At 40.0% G+C, this 27,488-nt stretch overlaps 2 protein-coding genes across 2 annotated transcripts; both read right to left on the bottom strand.

Moving 5' to 3' along the window:
* Positions 1 to 32: 32 nt before the first annotated feature.
* Positions 33 to 7,213, bottom strand: LOC146632206 (prostacyclin synthase-like). The gene is made up of 10 exons (XM_085354167.1): positions 7,155 to 7,213; positions 6,480 to 6,603; positions 6,043 to 6,218; positions 5,536 to 5,679; positions 5,042 to 5,169; positions 3,840 to 4,021; positions 2,088 to 2,244; positions 848 to 1,029; positions 316 to 467; positions 33 to 183 (listed from the first exon to the last, which is right to left on the bottom strand). The coding sequence occupies exons 1-10, from the start codon at positions 7,211 to 7,213 to the stop codon at positions 33 to 35; spliced, it is 1,455 nt and encodes a 484-aa protein (XP_085210293.1).
* Positions 7,214 to 8,372: 1,159 nt separating this feature from the next.
* On the bottom strand, positions 8,373 to 19,544 carry thumpd3 (THUMP domain containing 3). The gene is made up of 10 exons (XM_085354166.1): positions 19,507 to 19,544; positions 18,838 to 19,163; positions 18,663 to 18,740; positions 18,155 to 18,580; positions 17,460 to 17,590; positions 13,932 to 14,001; positions 13,360 to 13,475; positions 13,166 to 13,270; positions 12,804 to 12,927; positions 8,373 to 8,837 (listed from the first exon to the last, which is right to left on the bottom strand). Exons 2-10 carry the CDS (start codon positions 19,081 to 19,083, stop codon positions 8,646 to 8,648), a joined length of 1,488 nt encoding a protein of 495 aa, XP_085210292.1. The 5' UTR covers positions 19,084 to 19,163; positions 19,507 to 19,544; the 3' UTR covers positions 8,373 to 8,645.
* Between the last annotated feature and the right edge of the window lie 7,944 nt (positions 19,545 to 27,488).

Here is a 27,488-nt window from a genome sequence, read left to right as displayed (position 1 = left end):
TGTGCATATAATTGTTGTTCTTGCTCATTTTCCTAGTGAGTATTTCGAGGTTTATATCGGACAGGCAAGTCTCCTTCAGGTTGTAGCATCCCAAATCCATAACGGCTGGTATTTATTTCTGGCATCTGAGCATTTGGGCCACAAAGCTCCAAATCATAGTCAGTCAACACCATGTAAACAAACCTGTCGAGGAAAAACACAGATAAAACACAGAATTAGGGTATTGGAGCAGAAATGTAAAACTCTAGCGTGGAACGTTTTGAGGCTCTCAACGACCCTAAAGTTGTAGAGTAAAAATAAATCTAGGGCACTCACTGTCTGATGGTATTGATGGCAAACTGCTTTCCTACACAGCCATTGGTCCCTGCACCCCATGGCATAGTGTAATATTTCAGCCGCTTCCCTCCTTTATAAAAATCCTTCTTCACAGATCCGTCTTCTCTCAGAAAGCGATCGTACTTGTATTTCTGGAAAGGAAACACAGTTTTTGCAAAGCAGCTATTAGATGCAAGTACTATCAGAATAATCACTCAAATGCATTGGCATTTGTCTGACATTTATTTCTTAAGTATGCCCTGCTATGCCCTTCCCACACCCATCAGCTCATTTTCTGTTCCCATGCTCTGCTAATCCCTCGGTAGCCCACAGCTCCGGACTTGACCTCTCGCTGGGTAGCACAAGGTAAGCTTTGTGTAGGCGTTGTTTCCATGTTACATAAACAACCGCAGGTGCTAATTACACTTAACTCTGCCTTCAATGAGTCCATAAGATAATTACTGCTATTCCTGTTGGCAGCACAGGGAGATTTTCATGGATTAGAGACTGGAAACAAGACAGGAAGACAAACCTGTGGCTCGTGGTAGATCTCAGGGTCCATTTGAGGGCTGACGTAGGGAAACAAACACACTCTGTCTCCTTTTCTCAGCAGGTACCGTCGGCCATCGGCCATGCAGAGGGTCTTTTCCCGCACTACCTCTCTTGTAATGAACGGGCCGGCGGTGAGTCTCAGTGCTTCTTCCAAGGCACTATCTGAGAGGGGGTTGAAAAAGGCGCTTTCAAATAAAATGTATTATCATTATTATTATTATTAAAGAAATGGTCAGTATCTGCAGTATTTCTAAACTTTATATGATTTCTTTTGCTACTACCATCTTGCTATTAACAAACTGCAGTCATGCTCTTAAAAGCACACCATTGTGGTGTGATGGTTAGCAGCATCGCCTCACAGCATTAAGTTGCTGGGTTCTACTTTCTCTGCTGTTTTCCTCTGTGGGATCTCTGTGGGCATACCAGCTTCCTCCCACAGTCCACAGACATGAATGTCAGGTTAACTAGTGATTCTAAAATGGGCGCAAGTGTGAAATTTTGTCTTTATCTCTGTGTTAGTCCTGCGACAAACTGGTGGTCTGTCCAGGGTGTACCCTGCGTCTCACTGCTGAAATAAGCTCTAGTTGCCCTTGAATTGAATAAGTTAGAGAAAATAGATGGATGCACCTGTTAAAGGGGGTCTATTATTGTGCCATTCATTGGTTTAGTGGTTAACACATGGGCCTAATGCTTAAAGCTCTCAGGCTCAAGACTGGGAGGAGACAAATCCCTGAGAGGGTCATGTCAGGAAGAGAATCCTGTGTATATCAAATATGTGGCTCTGTCCACTGTGGTGGCCGCTTGTTAATAGTGGGCAGGCACATGAGGCTTTTATTTATTTTCTTTTTCTGTGTGCTGCACAGTGGTACATGCTCATATTAAACATGGCTATTGATTCAGTAAAGTGCTATACAAATACAGACCATTTACCATTTAAATAATCAAATCTGTCTATGTGAGCCAAAAGTGGTCAGACTGCTCTAAACACTTTAAGACTGTTTTTTTTTCTCTATTTTTGGACATATATGATGCCGCCAAGAGCTAATGCCCCCATTATGGTCATCACACAGCAGTCCCATCCACCTGCTGCTCAAACCTTTTGTTTTTGTGGGGGCAGCTAGTTTACGTAAAGGGAGGGGGACAGGAACTCAAACATCTTGTTTATGTTCCTGACACTATGATAAACCTACTGTTTACACAGGCTGGAGAAAAGCCCTTACCAAACACTGGGGTGTTCACTTGACTGTCCATGAGGGGAGTCCCTGTGGTGGTTTCCATCTGTGTGTTCTGGCTAAACTCCCTCTTTACTGCCATCAGGGCTTCAGGATTTGTCAACAAGAAGCCCAACAGCCAGAATGCAGCAGGACCAACATTACCCTGGAAACAAACAAAGACTCAGATGAGGAGGATGATGATAAGGTCGCTCACTCTGGCGTTGCATAGTGACAGCGCAGGTGGTTATTTGGTAACGGCAAATAAAAACATCACACGGCAACCTGAGTACTTACACAACCTTCTGTTGAAGTGATAACAAGCCATTATTTTTATTGAAATATAAGTTTCATTAAAACAAAAAACGTAATGAATTTGCACTGCTGGAAAATAATAAAATAAGAATGTCTGGGATGAGAAGAGCCACTCTCTGGATTGTCTCACTATTGGCAGAGGCACAGTGCAGTAATGGTTTACTTAAAAAGGAAAGCCATTGGAAACCTGAGGTCCCCTGCCATCTGCTTGCTTCCAAGGACAGGACACTGAAGCTATTCAGTTTTATAGAAAACTATGGTGCTATTATCTTAGGGGGAAAACATAACATAGTGAATAAATTATCATAAAATTGGCTGTTAGTTTATTGGAAATACACTAATAAGACTATTAATGATCACTTTACCAAACATAAGCATCTCTGATGACAGCACTTGTGTATCCTTTAAAAAGATTTGTCGCCAGGACACATCTGGCCCATGTATCACAGTCCTAAGTGTGGAAGAGCTTTCCCAGACACAAATATTTTCTTTATATTTAAAGTCATTGGCGTGACTTTGTGCTGAACAAAAGGGGTGGGGGGTGGGGGTGTGTGTGTGTCAAGATCTCTGTCTAGAAAAAGAAAGAAATCTGGGCAAATTCCTAGATGAATATGGTATAGGTATTATAGGTATAGGTAATTCCTGAAATGAGTAAAGAAAATCAACAGCTTATTTATGCAATATAATTCAATTTTAGAGGGGGTATATTAGTTGGGTCTGAATAATGACACCACCCTGGAAATTACGCCACTGTTTAAAGTTAAGATGTTTTGGCTTCTTAACATACCATTTGTTGTTGCTGCATTAACTGTTGAGCAAATCCTGACCACATTTTTCAAATGTGTTTGATTTTTCTTTTTTGAATCATTTGAAAATGTGTTCATGGGTGTTATGAATCAAACAGAAACAAAACAGGTTGACATAAAACAGCAAATGGCTTATTGTATAGGCCAAAACACATATATGATAAATCTGTCATGAAATAAACTCTCCAGCGGGGCTGTGAGAAAGACTCTGAGTCAAAGTCCAGCTTCAAGGAGTTAAGATCAGCTCACTAGCCCAGCTTTACTTTTTGTTTTAAAAAATATGAAAATTTATTTTTTTATATGTACATGCTACTTGATAACAAACACATGCACTAATTATTTTCATACTGACTCTTGAATAAAACTAACCTCAGCAGTTAATCAGTCATATCTAATACTGCGACAGCACTGAAAAGTGCACTCAGCTTCTGTACCATTATCTGTCTCATAGTGCTTAATCCTTGTAATCTGTAGTGAACAGCACCCTCATGTGCCAAAGAAGAGTATTTCAGTCCCGCCCAAATAAAGTTTTTTGGACACAAAGGGCACAATTAATTAATTTTGAGTGAGCTCTAGTGTAATCACCAAAAAAGCCCTCGTTTGTACAAACAGGTCAACATTTCTAGGTTGTCTCACTCACCTGTGTGGCCCAGAGTTGCATCAGTATAGCCCTGTTCTGCATCTCTGCATCGGTTCCATCTTCCTGCAGAAACTGCCTGTAGGCATGCAACCAAGGGCTGGACCCCGAATCGTCAGTCAGACCTGCTGGAGCCAGAAGCTCCCAGAGTTTGTTTTGAACACTCTGAGCTGTCTTCTTCTCCTCTGTTACACACATATAAACATCATTAAGTGAGTGAATGAACCAGGTCACAGACGAGGTCACAGTAAATGTCACTGGGCAAGATGCCAGACAAAAATATGCTATTGCATACGTGCACAAAAGTACGCACTAATATTTTAACTGGCTGCTTCTGCTATTTTTGTAATGGGTGGAACGGATGGAATTGTACACAATAACGCGGGCCAAGTCCTGAGGCGACAGGCTCTGTGTTGTGATAATGAAGTAAGTTATCAGCGGAGTGACATCGCAGCATATGTGATGACGAAGTCTTTAGAAACACAAACTCCTAGACACTATGTAAGCACGTGAGTAAGCAATCCCCACCATGGTAACCACAAAACAAATCTATGGGAGCAGTCAGTGGTGATGTCAAACCACATTAACCGAGACATGATGTAAACTGTGACGTCAAGTAACACTCTCATCTGACTCACGACTTCATGCTTCTTTTGGTGTTCATTTAGTAAAAGTTAACCACAAAACTCTACCCAAAACTAAATTTACATGTTTTTTTTCTCCAGTAATGATCTTTATCCATCTGGAAGATTTTCATCCAGGTTTCATTTTGAGATGTGCACCTTCTCTTGAATATAATGGAACTAAATAGCACTCATCTTGTGGTGCCCAATATGCCATAAAGGTTTATTTAAAAATCTCACAATCATGACTCAATTACTCCAAAGCAAAATCCACAAACTTTGGTGCAAGCAGTCACATGCGGGAGCTATGTTTACAGAACTACAGCCTGTGGAAGGAAGCGTACGTCTACCTGTGACATATTTACAGCTTCCCTCTTGACTAAAGGACCATTATTTTGCTCGTGGGTGTAGCTCAGTAAACAGTAAATAGTTCCTAGATGAAACAGCTTACAACAATGTTTGTAATTATTTTTGAGTGGCAAGATTACTGCAGTGTCATCTAATTATGCTTACGGGAAGGCTGGCACCTCTACAGCCAATCAACTAAAAGTGCTCCTTTGATTTTGAAGTTCATCTCTTTACCTTGCCTGAGAGTGCCCCTTGCCATTTTGACTAGAAGACCATCAAACTTCTTGTACTCCTCGTAGACACTCAAAGGGTCTATGGGGTTGTTGTTCTGCTTTCCTCCAAACAGCGTCAGGTACCCCGCCCTGCACGGAAAGAAGAAACACAAAACGTGTGAGTGTGTGGGCGATGAGAAGATAACCAGCACATGACACAGTTATAAATGGTACTTTTCCATTTAGTCCCCATGACACAGTAAAGATCCCCATAGCTTTCACTTTTAAAACAACCTTTGACTCACATCAGCCAAAAATGTTCAACCGGAAAAGTGACCCACACGCATTTTTATGACACAGCGTGGTCATCCTACATTTTTGTTGCTGGGTTTACAAACAGATGACCACAGGATGGATCGGTGTGTAAACTGTTTGGTCGGAAGCTTTTGACATTCTTCTTTTGACATAGTTAACAGCATTAGTGCGCGTGTGTGGGTGGATGAGGCTTTTTCATACCTAAATAACAAGCTGTAAGAGAAATTAAATAGTCCCTCCTCTTTCCAGTCTTTCTGGTTCTGGGTCGTCTTTGCTTTCATCAAGGCTCGCAGGTTTCTGCTCATGGCGCTGTTAAGAGTGGCCAAGTTCATTCCCACAAAGTGCCTGTAGACATAAACCATTAAAGAAAAGGTTAAACGCCATTCTGCTGAGGGTTAGTCTTGCAAATCAGCTGACAATAATTGATTGTTAAAAACATCGTTGTAGCAAACATTATCCACCTATGACGCTGAAAGATTTTCTCCACCCTTCAATGAAAAAATGTGCATGCCGGTTAGTTCTGCACAATAACAAACTAAGACCTAAAATAGATTTCCAAGTATGTGCTGTTGCTCTACAGGAATATCCTCAGTGTTAGTACTTATAAAACCTTAACCAGTGAATTTCCAAGAAGATTCTCACTTCCCAAATAACATAAAAATGAAATTGAAAATTTAAAGAAAGTGGTTTTTGTTATTGCTTCAGTACCTTTTCATGATTTCGTTTGATTTAGCCTGCTGGCTATACGGGAGGCGCAGTCTGAAGATCCTGTCCATCAGCACCTGCGCGTAACGTGTGAAGTCCAGGGAATCGGAGTCACCCAGGACTGTGTCGTAGGAGTGTGGATCCAGGAGCATCGTCACATAGCGGCCAGCAACTCGCACCTGGAGCGCCAAAAGCGGACACTGAGTAAAGGATCTTAAAACATCTGTATATGCTTTAGAAAATGCACTGAACAGATGGCAGTGCTCCTTAAGTGCTCTGAATGACTCCAACGTAAAAAGATCCCGCTACATGGAAAATTACTTAAAAGTATATTTAAAACAAACAAACAAAACTATGAAATTTTCGTTTTATATCAGGATAAAATCACAGCTCCTTATGCATCTAAACTTGAATATGTAAATGCATATAATATAACTCACAGTGAAAACGTCACCATGCTTCATCTTCATGCGATTTATGAACTTGGATGCATCTTTTCCAAATTCAAGTGCATGACCTAACCACGGGATAGCTCCTTTGTCTAAAGGTGGTTCCCCCTTGCATCTAAAGGAAATAAAATAAACGAAATTGTGCATTCAATCTAATGTTTACAAAAGCATGTTGCAACAGTTATATCTGACTCATTTCCTCCTCACAGCAAAGTGAACTGGAATCTTTTTTATTATCATCATTTTCTTTTTTATTTAGTCTTCCACATCCGTTTGAATTTGTAGCGAAAACTGATCTTTAGCTCATGAATGTAGCCTACTATGGAGGGGAAAAGCACAAATAGCATTAACTGGAATTAGCTGAAAAGTCACAACTACATCATAGATTTTGTCGCTCGTAATTCACCAAAGCAAAACAAAAGCCCGTGAGGTGTGACGCTCGGAGTTGTTTAAGCACACAGCTTAACAGCATTCCTCAAACCGGAGCAGGGAAAAGCCCCACTAAGAAACAGATTCGCTCCTGGTCAATCCCCAATAATTCAAGCCGGGTTTTATTAACACTTCACGGGGATTGCGCGTTAAAATTCAGATATTAAAGAAAACACGACTTCACAACAGCACGTCATTCATTTATAAACAAAACATGTGGATGAATGAGTTACTTACCTCCATCTGTTTGTTAGAATAAAAATGAGTAGGACGAGCAGGAGGATGGTCCAGATCATCTCGCGTTGTTACGTCTGCGCTCGCTCGGAGTGTCACTGGAGCACCCTGAGACCTCACACTGCATTTATACCAACCCGTTGCTCAACCCCAGTCATAACAGTGTCATTGTTAACTCCCATGCCATTATCCACTGTATATTTGATGGCGTCATCACAACAAAAAGAAAAAAAAAAAGTCTCTTGTCTAAACTGTGACCCAGTGACACGAGGGACTCGAACGTCATTCGTCTCGTTTGCGTTAGGACCAAGTTTTGCACGTCTCTCAGACACTCCCAAAGAAATAATAAGAAAGACAAAAAAAAAGTAAGGTGACCCTAAAAGCCTGAACAAGCTTTGTTTCTTATTCACTTATGGAAAGAAAAATGTAAGAGGTGTGGGAAGGTGGAAAAAGTGGCAAGCAGTGCTTCATATCAGGTGCCAAAACCTGTTTGGCCCACATGAAATTTAACACTGAAAGTGACGTTTCCATTAAGGCTCACTTCTTCTTTTTTTAAATTAAGGTTCACATAAGAACTGAAAACATTTTTCTTGGTTTGTTTTTCCTCCTCGGGAATATCCCTTGAGTGTGTGTAGTTCCTGCTTCTTGGAGTCTGACACACTTCTTTGGAGGTTAACAGAAATCTGCCAGCAAGAACCAGACTGTAGCTGAATGCTGTAACTCTCCTTGAGTCACTCACGCATGCAGTTGTTTTCTTTAAGTAATGTTTCATCATGTCTCTTCTTGTGTTGTGCTCAGGTCAGCACGTTGACTGTGAAAGATAAAGAAAGGAAGGTGAACACCCCAATCGAGAGCGCTTACTAGGTGCACTTACCATAACAACTTGAAAACCCTAGGTGACTTCCTTTTATAATTAATGCATTCAAAACATTTCCAGGAAACGTGACCTGACTTTGACCTTGAGGTCAAGGTCACTGAGATTCAAACGCATAAGATATACTTATGGTATCAATTTACAAATCCTGTTGCCTTGTTCCCAAATTCACAAACGTAGGTTTCCACAACACCCACCTCATCGGTGAAGTGACAGCAATCAGCCTTTTACAGCTGAGGGGTAAAAAACATTTTCCTGTCCTGTGTTTGGGATAAGAGTGGACTGAGACAACTGGTGCAAATGGTGTGAAGAATGACTAAATCAAGTGATAATATGAGTGAGCCTTTATTAGTGGACACATTTAATTTGAGGGGTACAGCCTCAACCTTCAGCAGGATTCTGAACAGTAATATGACAGGTGAACAACCTTTAGGAAAACAGTGTAAAAACCATCAAACTTGCAGATCATGACAGCTTCTTGGTGAATTACAAAGTAAAATTGCTTGGCATGCTTGAGCGGAGAACTTGTTTAAAAAAAAATGTATTCAATTGCTAAATATAAATAAAATCATTTTAACCTGGGCTCAATTTAAATTCACAACTGAAATGCTGGGTGTCACTTAGGAGAGCTCCTTGTCTTCCTTTTCATCCCCCTGCGTGTTACACATTCCTCGTGACTCATGGACATCTTCAGGAGTTTGGCCAAACACCGCCCCGGTCCGCTTGAGGAGGTAAACGCCAGCATGTAAACCCCCGACATTGACCCAAACAGTGTGCAGCTTCCTCCACAGCCCTCCCATCCTCGATATAGCCTGGAGACGACATAAATCCCATGAAGGCAAACTAACAAATTAGACATTTGTTTTATGTAAATTATAGACAAACAGTGAATGAAAGTGGGTTTTTTTTATCGTGACGGAGCAAAGTTAAACCCACATTACTTAAACATCTGAGGGATTATTTAGACATCAATTCAAGACAAATTCAACCGGAAAAATCATTCATTAAGTAGAACGACCATAAATACTTTAAACTTGAAGAGCAGCGTAAACATATAAAACATGAGCCTTTTTTTAAACAGCTAAAGGATAGCAGTGGTGAAACAAACAAGCAGAACTGGCTTTTTCCAGTTTGGTGGCATTAATCATTTATGATTGAGTAAAGCTGGGAACTTACCACACACTATTTTATTCACTGCGTTAGAAAGGTTAATTCCTGTTACCCTTCAAACCTTTTTAGGTTAAAAAAAAGTTCACTGCAGTACTGCTTGGTTTGAAAATGTGATATTTTAGGAGAGGAGGATTTTTTTAAACTACACTGTACAACTAACAACAATCTATTGTTACATACAATGTTGATTTGTTAACACAATACATAAACATTGCAAAATCATCTGTTTTAACTCAACCCTACAATGTAAATCCGACACCTTCTCCCCGCTGCATTCAACTTTTTCAGGGCATGTCAGCAGTGCAGGAAGCGAGAACCGGTTCCCAGTAATTTAGTTCCTTGGAATTCTGACTGCCTATTCATCCCGGTCATGTGCCGGAGGAGGAAAATAGTGGTGGATATGGATACAGTGTGGATAATACTTTATCTTAAAAGGTCGACAGCATTTTAGACAAAAAAAGGCCATCTGCATTGTGCTGCAAACTTTGGCTCTTTGTGAGCACGCAAACGCTAAGCTAGCCAAGAACCCAGAGTGATGTTAAAGATGAGTGAATGCTGACCCCAGCCCAGCAGCCAGACCCTAAAGTTCAAGAAAAGTAGCGATGAGCAGTCAGGCTGAAGCCTTCATTTCTACTTGTTCACGTTTCTAAAGTAGAATCTCCGTGGCGATCGCTTTGAAGATTTGTGTTGGTGTGTGGGACTCAGGTTTATACTGTTAAATGGTAATTATGAGACGATGCGTTTCAGGTCATTTTATAAAGAAAAGTGAAAATAATATAATGAGTAGTATTACTAATTCCTCTCCCTTTGGGAATAATTAAGTACCGTACTGCATTACTTTTAAGAAAGCGTTGTGTATAATATTTGAAATAATTACTTATTTGACAGGGAGATTGTGGCTCAAGAGTCGGCAGTTCGTCTTGTAATCAGAAGGTTGCTGGTTCGAGCCCCGGCTCCAACAGTCTCAGTTGTTGTGTCCTTGGGCAACACCACCTACTGGTGGTGGTCAGAGGGCCCGGTGGCGCCAGTGTCCGGCAGCCTCGCCTCTGTCGCCTCTGCCCCAGGGCAGCTGTGGCTACAATGTAGCTTGCCATCACCAGTGTGTGAATGTGTGAATGGGTGAATGACTGAATGTAGTGTAAAGCGCTTTGGGGTCCTTAGGGACTGAGTAAAGCGCTATACAAATACAGGCCATTTACCATTTAATGACCCCAACGCTGATCACAGAAAAGAGGGGAAATACCTCCAACATGAACAAACATCTGACCCACAGCATGCAATTAATTTGCACAAATGTAATGTCTTTGATAAGCTGCTTAGTGATGGTGGTGACTCTCAAGTGGAGCCAATGAGAAATGAATAGGAATCAGAGAGAGAATCCATATAGAGTGATATCGACAAGGGAAGCAGAAGCGCTAAACTCTTATCAATTCCCATCCCTGAGTGTGGGTCTATAATAATGATCAGTCAGTCCACCACTTTAGCTTTAGACTAAAATATTTTAATAAGCTGCTGAAAACACAAGTGCATGCTCTGTTGGGGTCACACACACACACACACACACACACACACACACACACACACACACACACACACACACACACACACACACACACACACACACACACACACACACACACACACAAAGATAGCAGTGTTGCTAAACAAAGTCTCAGCAAAAGGGAGATAACAGCTGAATTCTTCCTAAAATCTGTCATCACATTTTAATCTTTTTTTTCTTTTACACATTCCAAGCAGTACGACTTGCACACTGTGGGCTCATGATCAGGCTCATGACTACTGAGGAGGCGGAGTCAAAAGGAAACCTAATGACAATAATGAATCATCACATTTTGGCTTTGACTAAATATTCACTGATAATTTATGGGACAGGGGTGGGATTAAATAAGTGTATACTTCTTCCCACTCCCTTTCAACATGTAAATTAATCAGAATGTTTTTTTGTATGTAATTTGTATAGTATATTTTTTTTCTCTCATTTCTTTTCTAAATGTACTTGTATATTGTTCACATGTTGAAATAAATTACCAATCAATCAATCAATCAATGTGTTGAGTGTATAAGAAAAAATGGTGAGGATGCACCCCTAGGGCAACATAGTGAAGCAAGAACGTGTTAAAATGCCATTAACCTTCACCCACTGTGATAGTTCAGTTAAAAAAAAAAATCCATCAGCCAACAAATTAGGCCACGATCACTGCACTGCATCCCCATCAGGGACTTTACGCCCTTCCACACAGAGCAAATACCTGGTACTGAGCATATTCCCTGACTGTCCTTGTAGCTACGTTTAGCAAGTTTTTACTCATTTTTAACTTGTTCCTGTAATTCCTCCTATTGATCTACATCAACATACATAAAGAAGATATTTGGGATAATTTCTGACAGCTTTGGAGACTCATGATTTATAATTGGGACAAATGTAAAGTTTATGCAGATCAGAGATATTATTAAAGAAGTAAAAGTCAATGTAACTGAAGCAGTCCTGGATAAACTGAACATATTTCTCCAACCAGACTGGGCTCAAAATCTCTTCCGCACAGAGTTTTACTATGAAATAAAAATAACACATTTCATCACCGGACATACTAAAACACACATGTAACTTTGTGGTTTCAGTGTGGGCTGTGGCCTCAGGTTTGAACATACTTTCTCATACACTGTTTAATGTGTTAAGGTTTAGGGGATTATTTCCTGTTGATGATGTTTTTGGTACAATATTTATCCTCTTATTTTTACAAACTCAGAATATAATGTGGCCTTCTCTTTACCAGAAATATCAAGTACTGTCTTACTTTCAGAAATCTGACAGCAAGTAATACAATAAGAAAATGGGATTAAAAGAGGCTCTGGTTAGTTTGTGAGGCTTGCGCAACTAGCTGGGAACTTCAAAACAGAAAAGGCGTAAAATCTGACAGCATCAATTTTAAAACTGCACCATGGCGACAACTTACATATTTACAAACACCCCACGTATTGGCTAAACCTCGACACACCTCCATCTCAAACTCACTGCAAAACAATAAATAATAAATGGGTGTAGATGCAACGCAGGACAACCTTCCTCAGGTGGAGCATGTGACTTATGTGTATTGTTCTACAGTACTACGAACGCATGCCTGCCCGACGTCAGAGACAAAGCATCAGAGGTTGCTCAGGGTGCAACTGATCCTGAGCTACATTCAGCAAATAGGTACAACAGTGATTTGTTAAGCTGGTGTGTCTGCCACTTCTGTGTCGGGGTGATTTACACAAATGACTGTAATAGCCGTACCATTGAAAAATGAAAAAATAAAAGCCTAGTTAGCAGGAACATCACAAAATGCAAATTAAAGACATTCTGAATGACTTTTTTCCAAGTAAATTCAGCAGGTTAAAGCAAGCAACCAAGGTCTGTATCAAGATTTAAGGAAATATGATGTGGAAACATCATCTGACATGAATTACTGGAAAGTTCAAAGCAAGATAAAACTTGTGGCACTGTGGATTTTTTTTTGTCTTTCTCCTGTACTGATTTCAACTTCCTTGGAAACTTTCATGAGAATATATACCCAAATATGCATTATCTGCAACATTAACATGGCTACCTTGGCAAAGCACTTCTTGTCCTGGGTTAAGAGGACAGCCTTTCCCGAACCTGGTCTGCACACACGAGCCATTTCCCTGAGACATAAGGGGTACAGGTCCCAGTTCTTCTTCTTGGAGCCCATCCTTTTAAGAAAACAGGAAAAAACCACCATCACACAGCTACTTTAGTGCGTTGCTTTAAAGTGGGTTTAATGCCTCATCTTCCATGTGCATTTTTGTTATACTGTGATCTAAATTTCTGATTTCAATCTAATTCTAAGTGTTGAACAGCAAAGGCATTAAAAAAAACCCACACATACACTTATAGCATTCAAAATCTAGATACAGGAAACAAATCTTCTAGTGTTGATGGTTATGGTACCTCTTGCCAAATGGCATATCAGTGATGATAATATCAACAGAGCTGGTCCTTATTGGTAAGCTGCACAGATCCCACTGCACTGTGTCAATAGGCAATCCAGATATTCTGTTTGAAGCCAGAGAGATTACATCATTATGGGGATCATCAACCACATGTACTGTGTTCAGTCTCATTCTCTCTGTGTTCACTCTCACCTGCCCTTGTCGGCCCTGCGTTTCTGGATGTGACATATATTGTTGACTGTGCGGTTAACTGCCATGTCATTGTTGTCGCCAGCAATGTAGAATGAACTGCTGAATTCAATTGCACCCTGAAGAGAAGAAAAGCAATACACAATTAGTGGCCTGTGGTTTATTGTTATTTGGATCTTGAGGCTATCGCTGAATAATTCTGCCTTCCGCAGAGTCTCCGGAAGACATATTTGTTAATCTCCACCTTTAGCAGTATCCAGGTTGTGTGATCAATATCGCAGTAATAGCAAGGTTGCAGAATGTGGTGCTTGGATGGCAATATACAAGAGATAAGTTACAGACTGCTGCAGGCTCAAATCACTTGACTCAGAAAACAAAAACAATATTTGAAGTGTGCAATCTATAGTTTCTTAATCAAGTCAGTTCTTTTATGGGTACCCACGAGAATTGATCTAACTGTGTGGAAGCACTGACTTGTACACTTTTCACTATGTAGTGCAAAATTATCTACTCTTTCTTATAAAAACTGATGTAGTTGAAGGTCATTATCAGGGTCACGATAAGCTGCGTCTCACCTCCAGTGGTATAGCTCCAGTCCCACACATAGGGTCAAGTATTACATCGGATGCCTGAGGTTTACACAGCCTGTCAACAGACAAGGAAACGAACAACGTATTTCATAAGCATTTCATCTTATATCACATTTACCTCTCATATGCTTCTTTTGTAACAATATTACACGCTTCAGATGCTCCAACTCAGCAGTCAGACATAAAGTCAGCACATACAACTACTCATTTAACTCCTTCCATCAGCCTGCTGCTACAGGGTCCCTGCATCCAGGACCCAAACGGCCAAGAAATCATTCATCTTAACTGCTAATAATATTATTAACAGCTCATAATGGAATTTTATAAATTTTCCTTTTCAAACCGATGTTTTAATCTTGCTGTGTGCTGTCTTATTTGTTTTATTTTTATACACTGAAAGCAAAGTTCAAGACAAATTTCCACTGCTTTGCAATAAACAATGTTTTCTGATTCTGTGGGACAACCTGACAGAAATTATTTTGTACAGTTGAAATGTGATGTGTTATAAAGGTTTTATACACACTGTCAAGATACTTTCCAAAGGGACCGAGAGCAATGATGGATAAATATTTAAAGAAATCGTTCAGTGTTCATGTAATCCCACCTTCAAAACAACTAATCTAACCCTACATTCCTGTGCTTCTCAGATTTTCACCTTTTCCCAAATTAGGAAGGAATTCCTGTGAATTTCACGTGCTAATGTGCTTTTATGGTGGTAATGTGGGATTAAAACACAGGGATAAGAACAAACAAGCTCTTGTTATAACATACCACTGTGCCATTTGCAGATTATTTTGCTTTGCCAGACTTCCTATTTTATGTATACAGTGATCAGTGGTTATTAATTCTTCCCCCCCCCCCCCCCCATCCATTTCAGGGTCACGGTTGGGCTGGATCAAAGCTGTCATGGAGGGGATGTACACCCTGTACAGGTCACCAATCTACCACAGGGCTGGAGAGAAAGACTCCACGTGGAGGATGGTAGCCGGTGGTTTCAAAACCAGGACTATCTTGCTGTGAGGCGATGATGGCAACCACCATCAATAACCTAACCTTACAACAGAAATTAAAATGTGCATAATTTTATGTGTGAAAGCAGCCACCAGACCACAAGTTTTTCCCAACTTGAAGTGTAAATGTTCACAGTTTGAAATTCATTTATCCAAATATTATTATGTTATGTGTGCATGCTTTATTTAACTGGCAATAGAAGAGTCACCAACATGCTGATGACGTCCAAACCACACAATTGTAAATGTATGCAAAGAGAAGTCCAAATATTCAAGTGAATATCACCGTCTCTGTTTCAAAGGCTTAAGAATTTAGAATCTATTGTCTCTCATTCTTATCTTTAAGGAAAATGTGAGTTAGAAGGACAGTTCATTGTGTTTTGTTACACGTTCAAATAAAGGCTGACGTATGACTAGGAGACACATCGCAACACAGAGGAATTCCTCTTAGTATAATAGAGTATGGTTGGACATGCCTGCATTTCAACAGGGTGCCAAGAATGACTGCCTCACCACCCACCTGTCGGAGTCCTTCACTAACCTCATTAGTATCAACACAACAATCATCACTTTTTAACAGAAAGATTTTGGAGCCTCAGTCATATCTATGAAACTGGAATCGGACACTATGCCAAACAGTGAACGTGCACCACTGTTTACTACACATCTGCAAAATAAAGAAATTAAAAGGCTGCAGGCAAACAGACTAAACATTTTTCCCATCTCTCAGTTTTGACGTAGTTGAAATAAATAGAAAAAATATGATAATAGAAATAATAATAAGGAAAGTGAATAAACAAGCAAGCAAAATAAAAACATGAACAACAGACAGACAGAATGTATACAGCTCGTCTTGGAAGAGCAGGTGTGCTTGGCACAACAGAGCATTCAGATCATAATTCTGGTTGCCTGACAGGTTAACAACAACAAAACGAACAAAGTCTATCCGTGAAGCTGGATTTAAAAAACAAGAGTTTAAAAGTTAAAGCTTTTAGACAATGTGCAGCGCCATCTTGTGCCAGTACAGAACTTGACATCACTAGGGTCATTGGTTGGTTGGTCAGTTGCTGCCAACAGACCTACATTAGTTTATTTTAGCTAACTAGTGACAGAACTGATAATTAACTGGAAAACAATGAGACAAAAAAAGGATATTCTGTCAACGTTCACTCTGTCTCTGTAGCAATAAATGGTTCTACCAGAGAATCTGCTGCTGTCTGTAAGATGTGATCAGACTGATTATATGCAATAAATCAGTCACACCCAAACAGTTTACTACATGAACATCGCACCACCTCAGCTCAGGTAGAGGTAGAGCAGGTCATCTACTAATCCGAAGGTTTGTGGTTCGATTCCTGGCTGCTACAGTGTACATGCCAAATATCTTTGGGCAAGATACTCAACCCCAATTTGCTCCATCAGAGCGATCATCACAGTGTGAATGTTACACAAAAAGCACTTATGAAAGAAAAAGTAAATCAAGTACTTGATCAGGTGAATGAGGCACGTTGCACAAAAGCACTTTCGAGTTCTCAGTCCATTGGCAAACATAACTAGGTTTGTTATCAGCATCTTGGCAGGAAAAACAGGTTAATGTGGTTTCATTTTTTTTTAGAAATTCTTATCTCACACTATTGTCACTGTCATCATACTAGAAGTAAGAAAAAGTGAAGTCCAACTCTATGTGAAGGAGACTTCTATAAACAGGCTAATAGATATCAGGATTCCTAATCATGCTTCAATAAGAAGCTTAGTTATGTCTGTGGTGTGATGCAGATGTAGTAGCTGCTTATGTTCTAAGCTGTTTGGGAGTGCCTGGGAAAAGAAAGACTATTTTATTGCATAAAATGGTGCTGATAACATCTTGTGGACAGCGAACACTGTTTGACTCCAACTTGTTGGTCCGGTGAACCACCAGTGCAACTCACTGAAATGGGCTTTTCTCTACAAACCCGAACATTATGGCTGACAGGTGGATTTTCATTTGAGCTAGTAGAGCCTTTTACTGCTAAGACAGAGTAAAAGTGGACAGAATATCCTAACGTAAAACTCACTGTTGCAGCCAGGGGCAGGACACAACTGACCCTCTTAAACTGCTTTTTAGTTTTAGTGTCCTTACGAGTTTCCACTGAGTTGTCAGTTCTGTCAAAAGTTAGCAAACATAAACTAATGAAAGCTTATTAGCAGCAAACAACCAACCAAAAAACCCAGTGACATCATGTTCTGTCCTGGCACAAGACGGTGCTTAACATGCTCCAAAAACTTTTAAACATTTATGTATTAAGTCCAGCTTCACAGACAGAGTTAAAACTATGAGGTTTTTTTTTTGTTTTTTGTTTTTAAGAGTAGGCCATCATGGTGTAAATTAGCCTTTGTACATGTAGTGTTTCATGTCCACTTCAAAGCAAGTATGTCAAGAAAACATTATGTGACATAAATTATTGGAAATCACATCCCATCAACTCTTGGACTCAAACAGTGCAATTGTTGTTAGAAGACTTACCTCAGCATGCCGTAGCACAAAGTGGACCGCAGGGTGGTGGGTCCAAAGTGACTGATGTTTCTCCTATGAAGGCTCTCTTCAGTTAGTGCAATACCAATCACCATCTCCTCATTGTGTATGTTGAGTAAGACCTATAAGGAGAGAAAGATTACTAATGTGTCCTGGAGCACTTTTATATGTTATATTATATCATTGTGAGTGTGCTGAAATTATTTAACGGATTAAAATTAATTAATTGCAAAGTTCTGTAACTGACATGTTTTACTTTGTCATATGGACTAAATTAAGAGAAACAGATCTGCAGGTCGTTAAAAATTGAAAATAACAGTTAGTAGAATGTTTGATATAAATAAAAGCAAACTAAAAAGCTGGCAAGAGGTGGTGGAGAGTGTAATAAAGTAGTAGATTAATAGATGTGATTTTCACCACAGTGTGACAGGTGTTTTTCTTGGTGGTGGTGTGTGGGGGGGGATTGAACACTGATTTGCAAAATGTACACACCATCTCCAATATTTTAATCTTTAAGGTGCTAAAGCATTTTTCTCATCTTGTCACATGATATAAACACTTTACCTTAATGGAAAGTGTTAATTACTTTGTTACTCCCTAATATGCCTCGCAATATTCACTCTTTTTTTGTGTGATATAATGTGATGGTGTTTACTTTGCATCTATCAATGCTGAAGCGTGCCTACCTCTATGTCAAACTTTGTCATGTCTGCTTTCCACTGGAAGAATTCTTGCACAGCTCCCCCAAAGTCTCGAGCTGCCTCATTAGAGGAAAAGCTGTGTTTGTCACCGGCCCTGTTACATGTCACGCGAAACTTGATGACTCTGGCCTCAGGCGCTGCCTCTTGCGAGTCCTGTTCGCAGGGCTCAGCGTCAGCTGCGCTATCCGCCTCCAAATGGCTTTCAGCAGCAGACACCACCTGATGTAGCTGCTGCTCAGTGTCAGCAGCAGCTACATCAGCTGTGTTCCTGCTAGGTTTCACTTTGGTGGTGCTGCCTCCTTTTCGGTGGCCTTTCTTCTTTTTAAGTGTTCCATTTAGTTTCCAAACCTCAAGGGCATTAGTCCAGGGGAGTTTGGAGGCGAGCTGCTGCAGCTCCATCAATGTCTCCTCCTGTAGAAGCCAGTGTGTTTGTTATCCTGACAATGACATGCACCTAACATCAGCATCGAGAATAAAGACGGGCCTGGTTTACCTTGGATTGTTTAAACTGGTAATGATCATATTCCTCAACGACAACAAACAGGTTGTCTACAGACCTCAGAAGATGAACCTACAGCAGGGAACGCCAAGTTAATCAGACACAATGATTTTATATTGGTAAGCTTGAAAAAAGCAGACATAAAAACCCAACATGGCAACATTTTTACCTGGAAAAGCTTGTCAGTAGTTATAGGAAAGTATATGCGACCGCGATCTTTGCTAATTCGTGCCTCCACCCCAATTTTCTCCTTGACCTCCTCTGCAGCAGTGTGTTCAAAACCTGTGGGCACAGTCGCCCCGATGGTCACAGTAATCACGTCTCCACTTTTGGCATCCGTCTCTGAGGAAGAAGAGGTGCATGGTCCCACGGAATTGGGGCCCTGCTCTGAAGGTCCATCTTCTTCGCAGGACATATTTTAATATGAGGCCCAATCTTCAATAGACACGGATATACTTGTGTCTGTGACAATCAATATCAAGCACTGCAGCTCACCTGGATGGAGACATATGTGACGAAGCATTATACTATTTAAACGTCTTTTAAATAGTGAGTGGCATTAAATTAGCATGAATGTCTGTGTGCCTAACCACTGTAAGCAAAGACCTTTATTGTTACTTCTCGGGAAATAAAGCTTTCAGTTAGCTGGCTAACGCTAGCTTTAAATGACTAAAAGTTGGTTTCGCGTGCAAAGCCACGAAGCGTTAGCCGCTGACACGCTTTTATATTTAACTGCTAACCCATATAAATATGTATTTATGCATCAAGCCCACCGTCTGAACACAAAAACCTTTTAAGACTAAGTTGTATTATGTTTGCTAAATGTATTAAGACCAACCTGTCACACACGAGGTAACAACATGCTGCTTCCGCTCGACAACAGCAACAGCTTCACTTTTTTCCGGTCTACATTCTTCAAAATAAAAGCATATCTTGAGCTATTAGACCTGGGTTGAATCTCAGAAACCCCACACTGGGTTAAGAATGAAGTAAAAAACAAAAAAAAAGAAAGAAAAAAGAATGAAGTCACTTCAAGTCAGCAACACATTTATTTTTTTCGAAATTAACATTTAGATACATACAAAACGTTAACAAAAAAATGATGTGCAACTTGAAAAAAAAATCATCAGGAACAATGCTTTGGAAATATTATAATAGAAATCGTATAGGATTTTGACAAAAACGTACAATATAATTCAGGGCATAGAAGCACCCGCTTGTCCCCTGTACGTCAAAGTTTAAACACAAACGCGATGCAAACCGGAAACAGAGACTGTACGCATTCAAAGTAAAATTGTAATGCGTTTGGTGAACCACATAAATGAGCAAATCGATTAAATATTTAACACATTTCACATATTTCTGTTCCTTTCATATAACTAGTCGCCTACGGGGTGCCAAGAGAATTGTAATTTGGGTGTCCATATATGTGAACAGAAAAAAAGAAAAAGAAAAAAAAGAGTTGACCCACGGAGAGCCTCTTAGATTGTTGATTGTTAAAGGTCTTGTTAATACTTGGACAAATTATGACATCCTGGGCGGTATAATCATCATCTTGTATAGGGCTTCGGAGTTGACGTCACGCCGCAATGCATTGTGGGAGCGCGGCGGCATTTTCGTGGTCTACGAATCAAATCAAACACACTGTGTTGGAACGACGATTACAAGATGCTTAAAAGCAGCTTAAAAGAGAATGGACTGTATAGAGACCGATTGCGTCCAGAGGCGAAGCGGCGGTACTTGCAGAAAATAGCGTGCATTGGAAATGTGGACCCGTATGAAATACGGCCGTGGAGTAGAAACCCTGAAGACCAACCGCTATTGACGTAGCCTGATATATTTCATACCTTATCTGTGGAGTCAGCGCGTACAAGTCGTCATTCAATCAAAGGTAAGTCAGCTCGAGTACAGCGAGTGAAATGCGTTTGATTTCCCTGCAAACATTCAGATTACTGCAGCATAAATTCATTCATGAGGGGAAATTACAGTGAGAACATGTGGAGACTGTTAGGTGGATAACATAGTGAGTTCAGTGCATTGATGAGACACTGTCCTGAAGGATTTAGTTATTCTCTATGGTTAAAGAAATTGCAATGATTTATTAATGTTTATTATAAATAATTCTAATTATACATCTTGCTTCCATATTTGTATCTTGTGTCACTAAAAATACATTTTATTTTAGTTTTATACTTTGATTAATGACCTGCAGAATCTCCTTAACATATTAAGTGATTCATAATTGTCACTTTATGCTTTCTCCATCTCTAAAGTGATGACATCCTTGCATTACATACTTTAGGTTCATTTTCTGCAGGCAGGTTTCTGACAGAACAGACAGATTTAGACTATAACATGCAGCGTTCTATAGATGGACACATAAAGAAATGAAAAATTACATGTATGTGCTAACTTTCTTGACACTTTGTTACATTTATGATAAAGTAGATTAAACACATTTGTGTCGGCCTTGGCTCATAGTTCTTGTCTTTAAATGAACTTTGTCTGTGTGTGTTTCAGGTGCTGCACTCTAAGACTGAATGAACCAGCATTGCAGCCATGGGTCACTGTGAGCATCACAGGGAAGGTTGAAGCCGCCCGCTGCACCTGTATGGCCGGAGTCGCAGAGACCTGCACCCACGTCGCTGCTCTTCTGTCTAAAGTAGACGGAACAGTGTTGATCCGTGGCACAAGGACTGTTACAGATGAACCTGCATACTGGGTTTTGCCTGGTAATAATACCAAGATACACCCAGAGGTTGGCCATAAGATAGACGACTTCTCTTCAGCTGCCCAAAAAAAGGCTCTTGATCAAAACATACACAGACCATCTGTAGTGACAGGTAAAAGGAGCCGTCCTCAAAAAAGAAAAACCCCACCTGCTACTGTGGAGGAGTTGTCACTGCTATAATGCCATCATGTTTTATCTAGGGGTCTAGATGTATGCCTGTAGTGCACTGCTGTGTAAATAATTTGCATTTACTGAATATGTACTGACTGAGTCCCACTGTTCAAAAGTTGAATAAAGAAACTAAATTATTTTGCCTTTTTTTTTTTTATTAAAACCACTTTATAGAACATCACATCAGTAACAGTGTAGAATCCATGTCATTTACAGTTTACAAATGACAAAATGTTTACACCAAATCATGAGTGTTTACATGATATCACCCACTACTAACATTACTTTATTTACTGTATCTTTTGAAAAAATAACAGCACAAGACTTAAGAACATTTAACAGGAGCAGGTTTCATTCTTCTCTGGTTTTATTATCACACTGTTCACCAAACGCAGCAAACCTTCACCATCTTATCCAGAAGGGTCACCTCTTCACCCTCACATGGAAGAAGTAATCTGATTGGCATGGTGGTTTGTTTGAAGCAGGTCCCTCGTGTAGCGCTGGAAACCAGTCATGATGTTTCATCCATTTCATCGGCTGGTTTGCTGCAATAATGCCAAATAATTAGCAACTCTATAAATAGACGGTAGTTCTGCAAAATCACTCAGTAGGATGTTTGTTCTAATTTGCTATGAGCTCAGAGCTCATCGAAAATGAAACTAATAGGCTATAAAGAGAGATATGAACATATTTAGAACTTACCGGAATGAAAATGTCTGGAGCACCAACAGATATTTGGAGATGGAAGAGAGCTGCACGTCAGCTCATCTCACAGCTGCTATCCAGGCTAGACGCCTTCGTTTGGTAACATCGATACACGAGCTGCCTCATGTCGCTTCCAGGTTGGGAAAGCATAAAAAGACAATCCAACCTTATTCCCGTGCCGGTCGTAAGATCGAACATTGCAGCCGAGCACACAGCAAGTACGAACCATGGCTATGCTATCGCTCCTAGCTTAGACCCCCAAAATGGTGAATCGGGCCAAAATCCTTTCCACGCCCACCCCCGTGACATCACGCTCCGAAGCCCTATTAGCTTAAACCCCGCCCCCAAACCTTTGAAGGTTCAACGTCAAAGAAAAGTGGATGACGTCACAGTGGCTGCAGCCGAACGTGGGCGGGGCTTAAACCTATATAAAGGAGCCGTCCAGACTCCCAAGCATTTGGTTTACAAAGAGCACACATGCCTAGTCCAACTCCAACCAGCCAACAATTTATTTCCTCTTCTACATTTCAGAGTCAGAGAAATAGTAATACAAACTTAAACATGACAACTCCACACAGTAACACCTCAGTGGAAACATGGAAGTCCTTAAGTGACCACTTTTTTGGTACAATTGTACCACAGTGGCAATCTCTGCAGTTCAACCCAGAGTACTGCAACACTGAGCTGCCTTCCACTTTGCTGAAAGACATGTTGAAACTTTGTTCCATGTTAGAGGACGCAATGGACACAACCGTGGAGAAGGGAGATCCAGTGTCCACGCAGACTGATGAGGCCTGTCTTCACTCAGTGGACACAGAGTCCCCTGAGAAAACAGAAGAAACAGGAGCAAAGGACAGCATCCTGAAAGAAATTTCTGTAGATGACCACGGTGATAATGAAGAAACAGAAACTCCAGGACTGGAGGACTCTTCAGACTCAAAAAACCTCAAGCTGCATTTGACTGCAGAGGAGAGCAGTCTTGATAAAACATCCACAGCTGACAGTGAAAAAAGCGAAATATCACTGCATCGTGCACCAACGCCACCTAACATATATCTAAATGTTTTTATTGGTTTTAGTGATTCATCTGAGGAAGAAGCGTCTGTGTCGTCCCAGATGTTTCTTCCTCAAACCCTCACCGCAGCCACAGTGGAACCGAAGAAGAGCTTTTTGAAGAAAAACTACTCAAAAGACTTGGACAACATAGAAGCTTCCCCCCTGGAAAAGCCTGTGAAGAAAAAACTACATGGGTCAGTCCATAAGTCTGATTCAGATTTTGGTTCTTATGATGTCACTCTGGCATCTGATTATCTGTCTGAAGAAAAGATTTGTGTTTATAAAGTTATTCAGTTGGTAGTTTCAGAGGCCGCAGGCAAAGCCTCGTCTAAATACAAGGACTTCACACGGTGCCACAACTCCGACTCTATCAGCGATCGCCTGCTTGAAAAAATCTGGCCTCAGATTGACGAGAGGGATTTGGATCTATCTCCAAAAAGGCTGACCAATATCAACAAGGACATTTTCACCAATCTTTGCAAAGCACATAACTGCAAGGAGAAGTATTTGATTTTATGTCTGAGGGAACAGCTTGACGATATTACTGTCCCAACATTTACAAAACACCTGTTGGCCTTACCAAAAAGAGTACTCACTATATATAAAAACCGAGAAGAGTACGTAAAAGTTGTTGAAAGCTTCACTAAAGATTTGGTTCTGCACGCTATAAGCAACGCAAATGAGGCAAGGAAATTGCCTCCAGGGGCAGATAAAGCCATCATGAACAGGTTTACCCACAGGATTTGGGCTAAAATTTTGTCCCAAAAGCTTAAAATGTCCTTAGAGAACACTGAAGAAGTCAGTGTGAAAGTGTACAATGAACTCCGGCAAAAGTGGAAAAATCCAAACACTGTCCTGGAGTTAATGTTTAATGGCCAAGACAATATTGAAAACGTGATTGTCAAAAGTTTCAAAAGAAATGCCCCATTGAAGAGACCTAATTTCTTCTCTAGGGTTTTCTCACGAACACGTTAAAGTTTACCTGACACCTGCATCTAAAAAGCTGCGTTTTCAAAAATACCTGGGTACATGTGGACGTAGCCTAGATGCATTACATTTTTATTATAATTCTTCATTGTTAATGTTAAAACCAGACTACTTTAAAATAATTGTCTCATGAACCACCTGGTTGATAATAATTTCACCACATTACATTATAGCATTTTTCTGTCCTTTATTCCGTCTTCCTTCTCTCACCCCAACCGGTCGCAGCAGATGGCCGCCCCTCCCTGAGCCTGGTTCTGCTGGAGGTTTCTTCCTGTTAAAAGGGAGTTTTTCCTTCCCACTGTCGCCAAAGTGCTTGCTCACAGGGGGTCATATGATTGTTGGGTTCTGTACTATTGTAGGGTCTACCTTACAATAGAAAGCGCCTTGAGGCAACTGTTGTTGTGATTAGGTGCTATATAAATAAAATTGAATTGAATTCAAATAAAAATGAATTTAAAAAAAAGTTTTAAAAGTGTACTTAGTTTTATTTGCTGTCAATTTGCCTAGAATGGAATATCAGATTAGAACGGCCTCTAAAATATAATATTTAATTTATTAAATAAATCAAATGATTTACAGAAAATAAAATTCTAAAACACTTTCATTTTCACTGTATCTGTATGGCTATAGAGGAGCTGTTATTATTTTGCCTGTTTGTCAGTGCTGGTACGAACCCCGTTGGTGCTGTGTTGATCCTTTTGCAGAGGTTTGAAGTTTCTTTCGATAAATCTGAGTCAGTTTGGGTCGATGCTCAGTGTATTTTTCCACAACAATCTTGGTGACGAGGATGAGATTTCTTGAGTGATTTTTGTTCTCTACTTTCATTTTGATTCCAGGAAACCTGCAGGTAGACTCAATGAGTCTGAAAGAGTGCTTATGTCTGAGCAAAGTATGGAGAAGGCGAGTGCGTGGCAACTGAGATCAGACAGAGTCACCGCTGAAATCTCAATTATTAAAGAATCCAGAGTGGAGAGCAGCTGAGACCAACTTGAATTTCAGATTTTATTGAGGGTTTTTAAGGGGCAAGTATGATTAAGAAATGTAAAGTTACCCGGCGTTTGGTAAGGGTGTCAGCCATTCAGAGAAGTTCTGTAAACCGACAAGCACCTGATCAAACTACAAGGGTGCGCCTTGAGAGGTTCAAAGGTTTATTTTTATTCTTTTCATTGTTGGTTGTGGACATCTTAACTGTATAAACAACACACTGATTATACAGTTAAGATGTCCTTTTGTAATAATTACAGTTGGACCAAAATCAGCTCACAAAATGCTATAAGAAAGAAATGTTTTGATAAAATATAAAGTGTGGTAAGTGATAGTAAAATAATGAAATATATAAGAAAGTCAAATGTGTAAAATTATAAAATAATATTGCAAAACCTAGTATGAACCATAACTAAGGTTAAATTACTATGATGTCCGCCCCAAATTTGTCAACAGATGCTGGGATCACCAAAAATAGTGCCAGGAGTTTCATACAGATGTGGTGAGAAGTTTAGAGGCTCTTATAATGATTATGAATATTATATTGTAGTTTGGGGCTTTTAATGATTTCTCTAACTTTACAGTATACATTTTAATGACTTTAAAAAGGAAGAATTGGGTGCAGAAGTTTGAATTTATTCACACAGGGTAAAAAGTATACATACAAGCTCAAGTATACCCATATGGAAAAGAAATAGAAAAAACTTATAAAAGACTTGCATAAGATGTGGCCTACTTCATATAGTGAATCATATAAGGCTTATGCGATTCACTCATGAAGGTGGCCACTTTCTCATTACTTTCATATATTGTTTTAGTAAGTATCCAAAATATACAAGTTTCATGTATATAATTTTTCAAGGGATCTTATATCTGTTTTCACTCTTGTATGCTTTTCATACAAGTTTCACACAAGACAGATACAGACTTTATAAGATTTATGTATATATCGTTTCCATATGGGTATGCATGCACCCCACCTTAAGCTATATTAAGATAACAATGAATTAATATCAGTAGATAGGAATACAAACTTCAGTCTAAGTAAAAACAAACCCCAACAACTTTTAATCGTACTCAGCTTGAATCTGAATAAAAAGAAGCAAAATAAAAAATATCTATGTCCTGATGCCTACATTAAAATTTAGGGAACACCTAAAATGTCCAATTGTAATTTGATATACAATGAAAAATTACAGTCTTTGAATTATGCATTTATTTAAGCAAATACAAAATAATTTGAAAATATCATGTGGTGAAATTATTATTAACCAGTCTGCTTTAAGAACAACATTTACAATGGGTAATTTAAATTAATAGTTTATGCCATTTAAATGTCATGCAGCTGTGTCAGAGATTAGCTTAAACCCCGCCCCCAAACCTTTGAAGGTTCAACGTCAAAGAAAAGTGGATGACGTCACAGTGGCTGCAGCCGAACGTGGGCGGGGCTTAAACCTATATAAAGGAGCCGTCCAGACTCCCAAGCATTTGGTTTACAAAGAGCACACATGCCTAGTCCAACTCCAACCAGCCAACAATTTATTTCCTCTTCTACATTTCAGAGTCAGAGAAATAGTAATACAAACTTAAACATGACAACTCCACACAGTAACACCTCAGTTGAAACATGGAAGTCCTTAAGTGACCACTTTTTTGGTACAATTGTACCACAGTGGCAATCTCTGCAGTTCAACCCAGAGTACTGCAACACTGAGCTGCCTTCCACTTTGCTGAAAGACATGTTGAAACTTTGTTCCATGTTAGAGGACGCAATGGACACAACCGTGGAGAAGGGAGATCCAGTGTCCACGCAGACTGATGAGGCCTGTCTTCACTCAGTGGACACAGAGTCCCCTGAGAAAACAGAAGAAACAGGAGCAAAGGACAGCATCCTGAAAGAAATTTCTGTAGATGACCACGGTGATAATGAAGAAACAGAAACTCCAGGACTGGAGGACTCTTCAGACTCAAAAAACCTCAAGCTGCATTTGACTGCAGAGGAGAGCAGTCTTGATAAAACATCCACAGCTGACAGTGAAAAAAGCGAAATATCACTGCATCGTGCACCAACGCCACCTAACATATATCTAAATGTTTTTATTGGTTTTAGTGATTCATCTGAGGAAGAAGCGTCTGTGTCGTCCCAGATGTTTCTTCCTCAAACCCTCACCGCAGCCACAGTGGAA

The sequence above is a fragment of the Diplotaxodon limnothrissa genome, linkage group LG5 (genome assembly GCF_057381915.1).
Source record: "Diplotaxodon limnothrissa isolate DT_005_m linkage group LG5, D_limnothrissa_male_GT1.1, whole genome shotgun sequence".
NCBI classification, from domain to species: domain Eukaryota; kingdom Metazoa; phylum Chordata; class Actinopteri; order Cichliformes; family Cichlidae; genus Diplotaxodon; species Diplotaxodon limnothrissa.
This window is presented reverse-complemented; position numbering and strand designations above follow the sequence as displayed.

What these genes read in the sequence shown, in the direction of transcription:
- LOC146632206 (XM_085354167.1), bottom strand. Translation starts at nt 7,213, where the DNA reads ATGATCTGGACCATCCTCCTGCTCGTCCTACTCATTTTTATTCTAACA. An exon ending in AAGGGGCACTCTCAGGCAAG is followed by an intron (nt 4,022 to 5,041) that starts GTAAAGAGATGA and finishes TGTGTGTAACAG; the next exon opens with AGGAGAAGAAGACAGCTCAG. An exon ending in GCCATCAATACCATCAGACA is followed by an intron (nt 184 to 315) that starts GTGAGTGCCCTA and finishes TTTCCTCGACAG; the next exon opens with GTTTGTTTACATGGTGTTGA.
- thumpd3 (XM_085354166.1), bottom strand. Translation starts at nt 19,083, where the DNA reads ATGTCCTGCGAAGAAGATGGACCTTCAGAGCAGGGCCCCAATTCCGTG. An exon ending in CTACTGACAAGCTTTTCCAG is followed by an intron (nt 18,741 to 18,837) that starts GTAAAAATGTTG and finishes TCCCTGCTGTAG; the next exon opens with GTTCATCTTCTGAGGTCTGT. An exon ending in ACCAGTTTAAACAATCCAAG is followed by an intron (nt 18,581 to 18,662) that starts GTAAACCAGGCC and finishes TGGCTTCTACAG; the next exon opens with GAGGAGACATTGATGGAGCT.